This window comes from Stylophora pistillata, chromosome 11, assembly GCF_964205215.1.
Source record: "Stylophora pistillata chromosome 11, jaStyPist1.2, whole genome shotgun sequence".
In the NCBI taxonomy this organism is placed as follows: Eukaryota; Metazoa; Cnidaria; class Anthozoa; order Scleractinia; family Pocilloporidae; genus Stylophora; species Stylophora pistillata.
This window is the reverse complement of record NC_142529.1, coordinates 20,603,468-20,614,225: the sequence shown is the minus strand read 5'-3', so window position 1 is coordinate 20,614,225 and position 10,758 is coordinate 20,603,468. Positions and strand designations below refer to the sequence as shown.

The 10,758-nt window shown below is 38.5% G+C and overlaps 1 protein-coding gene across 1 annotated transcript; it reads right to left on the bottom strand.

Annotated features, from left to right (window-relative positions):
* Positions 1–1,036: 1,036 nt before the first annotated feature.
* Positions 1,037–10,725, bottom strand: LOC111340465 (kelch-like protein 12). Its single transcript, XM_022947314.2, has 8 exons — positions 10,568–10,725; positions 8,928–9,311; positions 7,996–8,213; positions 6,373–6,522; positions 5,659–5,880; positions 4,881–5,067; positions 3,764–4,021; positions 1,037–3,317 (listed from the first exon to the last, which is right to left on the bottom strand). Exons 2-8 carry the CDS (start codon positions 9,286–9,288, stop codon positions 3,004–3,006), a joined length of 1,710 nt encoding a protein of 569 aa, XP_022803049.2. The 5' UTR covers positions 9,289–9,311; positions 10,568–10,725; the 3' UTR covers positions 1,037–3,003.
* Between the last annotated feature and the right edge of the window lie 33 nt (positions 10,726–10,758).

Below are 10,758 nucleotides of genomic sequence, written 5' to 3'. Positions count from 1 at the left end.
TTCTTTGACCTTTTGGTGGTAATATTCCAGCATTTCTTCTGTCAAACGAACGCTTTCCGATACACCACTCGCCTCTTCGGGGTTCACCTGAACCTCTCTGGATTTTTTGTCCTCCTCTAATGTGGTCGACTCATTCAGCGATGTGTCCTGATCACTTTTCGTGATCGACGACGAACTCTCCATTGCTACAAGTACGATGGTTGGTTGGTAAAACGCTATGGATTAGAGTGGAACTAACTACTGATGCAAATTATTGATGAAAATGACGTTAATCGTTAATTCATCATGATATCAATGGTGATTAACATTCTGTTCAATCGGATTAACATTCTGTTCAATCGATTAGGGAAAGAAACCTTGCGTTTATACTATTTACGTCCAAGTTGCCGCGAAGTGGTTTTACTTGCCGAAGGCATATCGACTGGAATTGTGTCAGAAATTGAAACGAAAAGCTGTTAAATGTTATTCGCAGCAACAGTAGTTTTAACTGAGATTTCGGAAGAGTTTTTTCACTCATTTTCGACTCATAAGGGCTTCGCTTAGAGGAATGATCACACGATAAGAGAGTTGCGCAATCCCAACCGTCAGTATAAGGCGGGAATAAGATCATATTTCTTTCTTTATGAATCTCTGATTATTTGCTATTCATAACTTGAAAAGGGTCGATGATAATAAAAGTATCTCCCATGGTGGTGAATAATTAGAAATCCTTTTTCAGCGGGAAAATGCAGAGGTTATGCTCACATTATGACGTCATCGTAAGTTGCGAAACTTCGTTACAGGAAACAAAATCGTCCAACAGTGTCGCCGAGAGAAATCGTAAGAAAGACTTTTTAAGAATTGCCGAGAGAGAACATATATTTTTTCAAGAAGATATCAGAACTGCGTTTAGGCCTTAATAGATTATGCTAGTAAAAGTAGCACATTATGCTAGTAGCATTGCTTTTTTTTGGTGAAATCATGCTAAAATTATTTTTTTTTCCAAATTATGTCCCCTTTTTTTTAAATTATTCTCTTTGAAAAAATTGCAAATAAGTCCAAAAAATACATTTTTTAATTAGAAGCCGTTGGTCTACAAGAAAGAAACGAAAAAAACCCACAATAAAATTCAAATAAACGTGTGGTTCATGTTAACATGCACACTAGTACTAGACCATACATGGCCTACAATGTGACTTCCGGTTCCGGTGCACCCCAGACCCGGGCTCAGACCGTTTCAGACGCTGCTTAGTGATTCACAGTGAAATACAAATGCTACTACTTGAACTAAAACTTAAAACATTGAAAACAGTCACCAAGTGCTTGGGAGTAGAGATGAACAATGATCAAATTATAGCATCAAAAATGATCTGATAATTATCAAAATATGCGAATTATGCTAGCATTGCTACTTGGCAGAAATTTGCCGAAAATTAAGCTAGCATAATCTATAAAGGCCTAACTGCGTTCCATCAATAACTATCTCTAAAAGGCAATAGAACTGTGTTCCATCAATATGTCTTAAAAACATAACATTATGAACTGATTTGATAATATAAACTGAACACCATAGATAATCTAAAGCTGACGTTTCAAGCCTTAGCCCTTCGTCAGGGCAAGGAGTTCGCCGCTCAAGGCTCATTGGACGGCCTTGAGATATGACGTTGTAAATTTGCACAGTTCCTGCAATTGCAAGCAGTTAACGCGAATTTGACATTTTCTTTTCTTCGAATTTGGTCTCCTCTTGATATCTTCTTTTGAAAAAATTAACTTTGAAAAAGCAATAAAAGGAAATTTTCCTTCCAGTTCTTCAATTCTGCTCACACAAATTCTTAGGTTGAGGTTGCACAGCCCCCGATGACATCACACCCTCAGCATAAAGTCTCCATGTGAATACATGTAAGATGGTGATGGCGTTTGACCATGAAATGTAGTTGTAATGCTTTTGCCTTTGAGCGTTGTGAAGTAAGCTATAAAGAGAGAAATAATAAACGTTTGAAACACACGGCACAACCGTAACATAAGGCAAATTTTCCTAGACGATTTCGTGTATGTCAGCTTCCAAGACCCCATAATGCCCTGCTGCAAAATCAATTGACGTACTTCCAGCAATTTACCTTTATAGTAGTCGTGTAGTGACATTTAGATCATTTCAAAAGCGTTAGCAAACTACTCTGCTTACAAAGTTAATTCTCGCCTTTAAAACCATACACCTTGCTTAGCTCCAATCAGAGTTCTCAAAATCGATCAAAATCAATATCTCTTTTTCATCGGTCGACGCCTCTTGAGAAGTATTGCAAAGTTGTCGACTATTCTGGTCTATTTCCCTATGCCTACGAGTTGTTGCTCTGAAAGACATTAAAAGGGTACAAAATCTTCCACAGCTTTTGATGGGTACTTTTATCAAATGAATAACGACACATTATTATAATCATTATTATTATTAATCCACAACAGTATATGCCCGTAAAATGTTTCTGTTACATGGCTCATCAGTAACTAATATTAAATAAATAATTACTTGTCAATGGTAAACTACACCTAACTACGAGAAATTTAAAAGGATAGAAAACCGGGTTCTAGCACCCAAACCGGTCCATTATGTATTTTTTTTTTTTAGCTGATAATTTTATTGTATTCTTTTCGATACTTTTGAAATCCCCATCTTGAATGAAAACAGAACGGGCCCCTGGAGTAAGTTAGCATATAAACTACCTTAGAAGGCTTTTTTTTCCTTTTCTCCGTTTGCATTTTTCGATGATAATATTATTGCATTTGCGATTATCTGCTATTCCCGAATGCTTGGTAGTCAGTGTCTCCTAAACAAAAATCCATTTTTATCAGTTTCACCCTTTTGTCCAAGAGGATCTGCTACACCCACATCACAGCGACTTGTGACCACGAAAGACATTTTGTCCAAGGAGAACTGCTTCACCCATCTCACAGCGACTTGTAACTATAACAACCCACTGTCCAGGGAGAACGGCGACACTCATATCACAGCATCTTGTGACCATGAAAGACCTATTGTCCAAGGAGAACTGCTACACCCATATCACAGCGACTTGTAGCCATGGACGTTATTAATGTCCATTCCTGGATTGAGGGATCATAGCTCTCACACGTGTCCAAAAGAGACAAACCATCATAGCCACCGACAGCAAATAGTTTCCCACAGATAACCGCTGTCCCCACATAGCACCGGTTAGACTTCATGTTTGCAATGTTCATCCACTGATCATTGCAAGGACTGTAACATTCGACAGAAGATAAATGTTGGCTGCCATCATAGCCACCAACAGCGAACAGCTGCCCATCTAGGACCACTATTCCAGCACCTGATAAATAATCAAGGTGTTTCAGCTAAGAGGAGCGAAATTTAGCCAGATATCACATGCATGATTTCCAAAAAAATATTGAGAGCACATGCAGCACAAGTTCAATTTGAAATCACAAGAATGATTTATATAATTACAAGGCAGGGTTTCGTCATCCAAACAGAAGATTTTGGTCAAAACTAAGTGAAAAGTCACATGATGCATAGATTCTGGATCCTTGCTTCTCGAAAACTTCGAGGATCGAAAATTGAGGATCGAGTCGAGTTTTGAGACCTGAAAACAATGAAATTTTCGCGCGATTAATCTTTCACTCGACTAGAAGCTATGGACTTATTTACGGGATAAAGATAATAAAAATTCTCCTTAACAGCACCCAAAAAACTGTATGGAGAACAGTTTGGAGAATATGCATACTGATGTTACGGTAAAGAAGGTTTCAGCCAAACCTGATCTTCTGGTACTCATTGGAGACAAGCCGGTCCACTGTCCTGTTCTGGGATCAAACCTCTCAATGCTGTTTAAAATGCTATTTCCATCATACCCTCCAACACAGTATAATGCGCCGTCAAGATTAGCTAGTCCAGCACCCTCTCTGGGCGCTTGCATCTCACTCACCAGAGTCCACCTGTCTATTGTTGGCTCATAACATTCAACACTGGTGTGCCTTGTTGTACCATCAAATCCTCCAGCTACAAAAATCTTTCCTGAAATTCAAAGCAAAAAGTTATCTTTAGTTATTATTACAGTGCAAACCTATCCGCATCTGATACAAACCTCTTATCAAAACTAGTGCGATGACCGTATTGTAAGTTATGGACCGAGATTTTCTGCTCAGATTTATGGCCCGCGCTTGGGCCATAAACTGGGGCAGAAAAAAAAAAACAAGGTTCTGTAACATATATGTACGGACTGAGAAAACGAGGTTAGTGAGTTAGTTGTTGAATCTCTGGGTTACAGTAAAGAGAAAAAAATTCAATTCACGCATACTTTTAATTCTAGCGTACAATTTCAACGTTCTTTCGTTTATTTAACGACACTGAAATGATTCCATATGCTTTTCTTTAAGACTTTGCGCGCTGCCGGCCAGAATCGATCCCCTCGCGCATGCCCGAGGTTTGACCGCGATACGATGAACCCAATTTAATCACCCCTAACAGTACACTGATACACCCTTTTACTCCCAGGTTAAGAGACGTTCTGTGACAGTGAGTGTGTTACCAAAAAACAGAACAAAATGACTCCTGCCAGGACCCCAAACAAAATCTTTTCGTCCAGAGCCAAGCGGCCAGGCCTGCCTTGATCATGTACACCCAAACATCAGTGTGCAAGCTCTCCATACTGCTCTCGAAACATTTCCTACAGTGCTTGCTGGGAAAATTTCTCTAACAATCAAGAGCTTCTTAAGTTCGCGATTATTTCCTTTATTTCCTTTTGTTCCATTCAGGAGCGATATTGCTGAGAGAATGACACTTATCGCTGTTAGAGTGTTAAGGCGTTAATAAAGAGTATTAGGCTGCCATATTTCCTTGTGATACCGAAGCATCCCTTGACAAATCCGCTAACCTGCTAAAGTGGTTGCCCCTGCTAAACCTCGTCTCTGTAACATAGGAGTCATGGCAGACCACTGTGATGTTGATGGATCAAAGCACTCAACAGTGTTCAAACGACTTGAAGCATCGTAGCCACCAATAGCATATAGCCTTCCATTCAGGGCTACAGCACTTAAATACCGTCTTTTTCGTCTCATTGGCTGAAAGACATTAAATTTAATGCCACGGTCAGTGAGTGATGATGAAAATATTTTTAGGCAAGATTAGAAATGTTATACGCTGTTGCGTCAATTCAGTAGAGCCTCTGATTTGGGCTGCTAGTACTACTTCATGCAAACGCTTAAAGGGTTAGGGTTAGAATACTGTACAAGAGTTTTGACCGACCCCCACCCCTCTTAGTTTGTGACACTTGCAAGTACTACCAAATAAAGTAATGAACGCGTGCGAGCAAAATCAGACAATCGGATGCGACAAAATTAGCGAGTCTTCAGAGAGAGTTCTCTAGAGTTTATTGTGAGTTATAAGTCCTCTTAGTGAGTTATTGTGCAGAGAATAAACAAGAACAACAAGAAGTATCTGTGGGTTCTGTTTACAGTTGCGAAGAACGGCTCAATATCAATCTTAGGATGCAGAAGGTTAATGTATCCTTGGCACAAGTGTTTGTGAACCTACCCTCCTGAGTACGATGTTAATGTACCACCTGTATGATTGAGTCCTTTTTTGTTTGTTTGTTTGTTTGTTTTTTTTTTATTGTGATTCATTCTAAATGCCTGCTGGAGTAATTTAATTACCTGTACAATGGACCACTGATTTGCTGCTGGATCATACTTCTCAACAACATCTATAGGAGACTGCAAGTTTCCAAAGCCTCCCAGTACATAAATCACTTCTGACAGGCCAATACGCGGCTTGGTTCTGTCGTTTTGCATCGCTTGACGGCACTCAGGCCTCAGGTGGTATTTTTTAGCTTCATCTACCAAATCTCTACAGTCAAGGTTTTGTCTTATCAATTTCTGTAAGATCAATCATGGATATAATACTGAAGTTAACATGAACAATGAATATTGAATAATAATAACAATAATAATAATAATAATAATAATAATAGCTACAGAGTTGTCATTAGAAAATAGAGTAGGTGTTTGATCTGATCTGAGTAGGCTGCTGAATTGAATTATACTTACATAGGAAGCATAGTGTGCAATAAAGCAACATGCCCCTTTAGGGGAGGGCCAGTGAACATGCATCCCCCACAGAAAAGTTTCAAATTTGAAACTTTTTGAAACATGATGTTTAGCAATCTGTTATATATTAGAGAAACTTTTTTAGCCAACTAATTAAGTCAGAATCGGTTAAAAAATACTAATTTTTTGTCTATGACCACAATTTACGAAAAAGCCAGAGAAAAATGGTCTGACAGCTGGTGTATTTCTGCTGCCTTCTGGATTTTAAAATGACAGCCCTGAACAAAAAGTGTTCATGACAGATTTAATTAGAATACTTGCCTCGCTGTCAACTACATCTGTCAAGTATCGTGGTGTAAGAAGAGGTAAACGTACAAACTCCAACATTTTAGGCAACAATGTCTTCCTCTCCACTTCATCTTGTTTGATCCAGGAAATGAGGGCCTCAAAAACTGCCTCTTCAGATGGCACCTGTAAATTTTACATGAATAAACAATATTCAAAGCAAATTTCAGGTAAAATCAAAAAGGCTGAAATGAACAGATTGTGTTTCAACAGTAAGTGCTAAATATAGTTTGTCAATATCTTTGTGACGCACACAGTAACCAAGGTGAAAGCAAGAAAGTTCTCAGCAAAACTCCTGAGTTGGGTTGTTCAAAGGTGAGTTAAGATAACCCAGGGTTTGTGCAAAAATTGATTTCAGATCCGAAAGCTTTGGAAGAAAATTCAGTTTAATTCCATTTGTCTACAATTTGACGATTGAATGCTCTAAAAAGAATTATTAAAAACTGGATCATTGGATAATTCAAGACTTTTTATTGGCTTAGCCATTATGGTATATGAGCCAATATACCATAATCTACAAATATGGTAAGTGTACGCGTCAGCTTAAAATCAAAAGGGAGCTAAAAAATCCGGTTTCTTCTTACAAAATAATAATTTCTTGGGGGCGTTTTTAATAAAACAATTATTCCACTCGCGCTTGTTGGATATGAGATGATTAAAGCCAACTCGGCGCTACGGGCCTCGTTGGCTATCTATCATCTCATATCCAACGTGCGCTCGTGGAATAATTGTTAATTATAACATAGCTAGCTGAGCCGCGCAATCAAATTCAGTAGATGTAAGTGTGCTCAAAATCCCGATAGTGCAAGCCGATAGCGTGAGCAAATCCCTTCGCCAAAAATTTTCTTTTTGCGCGAGCGGCCATTGTTAGCGCGGGGAAAAAATAATATATTTCGCAACAATAATGGATACAAACAGAGACTCGGCCCACTAGACCCAAAACGAAGACAATTTTCCGACCTTTTCCCTTGGGTTAGAGTTCTTAAATGAGGCAGAAAAAGAGAAAAAACTATGGAAAAGGAGACTCGGCATTAGCGCCGTCACGATTCGTTTCAATTGATATTGTTGTCTGTTTTTGGCGTCGGATTTGATGTACAATTCCACCAGCTATGTTACCAAACAATTGGTTCATGCTTTTAGCAGTGCACTATCGAGTTATGGAGCACGTGGGAAGTTTGGAGAGCACTCAAGAAGCTACAGTTGCCCTCGGCTATTGCCTCGGGCAACTCTTACGCTTCTTTCGTGCTCTCCAAACTTCCCACCTGTTCCGTAACTCGATAGTGCACGCTAAAGCATGAACCAATTGTTAATAATTGGGAAAGTTATCCCAAAACAGCTTTTGAACAAAGAAATATAGAAACCTGGATTAAAATTCAACCGTGGGTTAGCACTAATTGGCCTTCAAACAACTGAGTCCTGGTCTGGAAATTGTTTCAAGTTAATGGAAGGCTTTTTTTTTACAATTTTCAATATTGTTGTATGTAAATCATGTTCCAAATCTTATAGAAATTGATTTTTTCTTTCCAGCTGGTTAACAGGATTGAGTTAATAAGGGTTTCAGTCACAGAGAGTTGACACAGTACAATGCATATAACTTACAGTCAAATTGTCACATTTTATGAGCGACACCAGATCCTCATCGCCAAGTTGTAGGAACTCCTCACTATCAACAAGCTCAACAAAGTGTTTCAGGATGTATTTTTCGGCAGCTTTACTGAGCTCTTTACACCCATGAGTCTCTGCAAATGTCTTAATACCTAAACAATTAGAGGGATCCAACTGCTCTTCTAGAAAATCACAACAAGCTTTTTGGACACCTGCAAGAGGAATTAAATCGTATTTTACTAACTAGGACCCATCCAAATCACAAATTTGGTATATGGATAGAACTAAAAACTAGCAAAAGAAGAGTCTGTGTGCCAGCCAATTTCTGTAGCACTAAGCAACTAGGAGTATTTCTACTTCCCCCCCACCCCCAAATGGGATACTAGTCCATCACAGGGTTACCCCCCAGCATTAAATCTGTTGGTACCCATTTAAACACCTGGGTGAAGAGAGGCACTGTGAGAGCAAAGTGTCTTGCTTAAGAACACAACACAATGTCCCCGGCCAGGGCATGAACCCTGACCAATCTATCTGAAGTTGAGAGCACTAACCATGAGGTCACTGCACCTCCCTGAACTAAAAAACAATTAAACCAAGCTAAAAGAAGTAGCATTACAAGCAGATTCAGGCTAAAAAAGCAAAACAGTGTTGTTATTGCAATGTGGATACTGGCCACAAGGAGTAATGTGTGGGTGACAGGAACTTGTCAGCTCGCATGTGCTCCTTAAGGTTCTTTATACACAAAGTACATTTCCTTGGGTGCTGACTAGGAGAATTTGTTTAAAAATCAAGAGCTTCTCAAGTTGGTGATCATTTGCTTCATTGACTTGTGACCTTAATGTTTGATTCAGAGGTGATATTGTAATATAAGGAGAAACTAAAATTAATGCTTATAGTCACTCTTAAGGGGATCAATTGTAACGCACCTGTCAACTGTAGAAGACATGCTGCAGGCAGCAGAGTTTGCACATTTTCAACACTAACTTGAATTGTCTCAGTATATACAAAGTCCAGAATAAATTCCATAGTGTCTGAATCTAGACCATGAAGTTCAACCACAGACTTGTGACTTTCCTCCATGTCCCCAGTAAACATGGCACAGAAATAATCACTAGAAGCACTCAGGATTACACGGTGAGCATAAAACTCTTTCCCTCCAACTGTTAAAGTGATATCGCACAGCTTCCTTTCCTTGCGTAGTCTGTTGATTGACTTTAGGAGGTGATCTGAGTGTCCACATCTTAAATATTTCAACTGATTTTCATGATCTTCCGCTAAATCAGCCATCACTGGTATGCTGTTTTCAGAAGCTGTTGATCACCAAAAACATCAAATATAAAAAAAAAAACAACAGTAAGATGAATAATGAAGGTGATTCTTTAGTTTCTGTACATGTGAGCACCTCCTGAACTGTTCACTTTTAACTCTTTCACTCCCAAGATCTTGTTTACAATTCTCCTCACTGTCTGTTCCACAATTCTTATGATGTTGGTTTGGAGAATTTGGAATTGGATCGACCAATCATCCCCTCATATTTTTCCTTGATAATCAACCAATAATCCCCCTCATATTTTTCCTTGATTCTCAATTCACTTGTCTGCTTGACATTGTTACAGTATTGATATGGTAAGAAGAAATTCTGTATTGGTCACTCATCTGGTTGTTACTTAGAGTAATTCTCCCCTCTAGCTGCTACACCTTTCCTTGCATATTAGAGGTATGGTGTTCTTATCTATATTCTCCTTACCTGTTTGCTAGAGAATGCATGGTTATCGTAGGGAGAATAATTAGTTACATGTTGATCACTTCTGGGAATTATAGTTAAAAGGTTAAATGGGGAAACCATCTGCTGGAATTCAAATTTTTTTGCAGCAATGATCCTGCAGACTCATTTTTTTCAATCTAAGTCTGCCACATGGAATATGTAATAAAATAAACAAAAGAACATTCAGTACTGCTTAGAAATAAGTTAACCAAAAAACTCACATGAAACACACAGATTTGAAATAAAGGGCGTACACATAAATATAACCTTCAAATGCTCATCTACATCACACAAATACACAGATAAGGATTTATGCATTTGTTTCATAAGTATGTATGAGCTAGCTTAGCTGTTTTCAATAGGTAAATTTTCCTCACTCGATTTCCTGTTTTCAGACCCAAAAGACGTTAGTTTTCTCTTACGCTACAATGTAAACACAAATGAACTTATATGTTGCATTTAATAACAAAGACAAATCAGTCACGCTTGTGTACCGTATGTACGCGTCTAACAACCTGCGCATGTGCGTATAAAATGCGTATGCACAATTGACGTAGCCGCATGCATTAAAGAGTTACTGTAATATCTGGATGAGAGCTTTGATGTATCAACTGTAGGTAGCGAATCAAATGCTAAAAAATTAAGTGTGCAGATTTCTGAGATGCCAGCCACCGGAAATGTAAAATCTTGATATTTTTTTCATTCATCGATGAAGTCGGCCAGCTCCTAAATTCAGGTTAGGCTTAATTAACTTTCGGATCTCTAGAATCTTATCTCGAAAAGTAAAAACGTGCACAGTACCTTTTCAAATTTCCTCTTTCACATTCATTAAATGAGTAAATGAGGTTAAATGAGTAAAATAACTTCCTTGTTATTACACAAAATTAAAAGACCACTGCAAAAGTACAGATAACGAACATCCAATGTTTTCCTCCCAATGTTTACAATGTCTACGTCACATTTGCAGTTTGTCAGCGGATTTCCACTGTATA

Coding starts and splice junctions, on each gene's coding strand:
- LOC111340465 (XM_022947314.2), bottom strand. CDS start 9,288: ATGGCTGATTTAGCGGAAGATCATGAAAATCAGTTGAAATATTTAAGA. Junction 5,881..6,372: donor CAGATGTAGTTGACAGCGAG/GCAAGTATTCTA, acceptor TTGATCTTACAG/AAATTGATAAGACAAAACCT. Junction 5,068..5,658: donor ATCAGTGGTCCATTGTACAG/GTAATTAAATTA, acceptor AATGTCTTTCAG/CCAATGAGACGAAAAAGACG.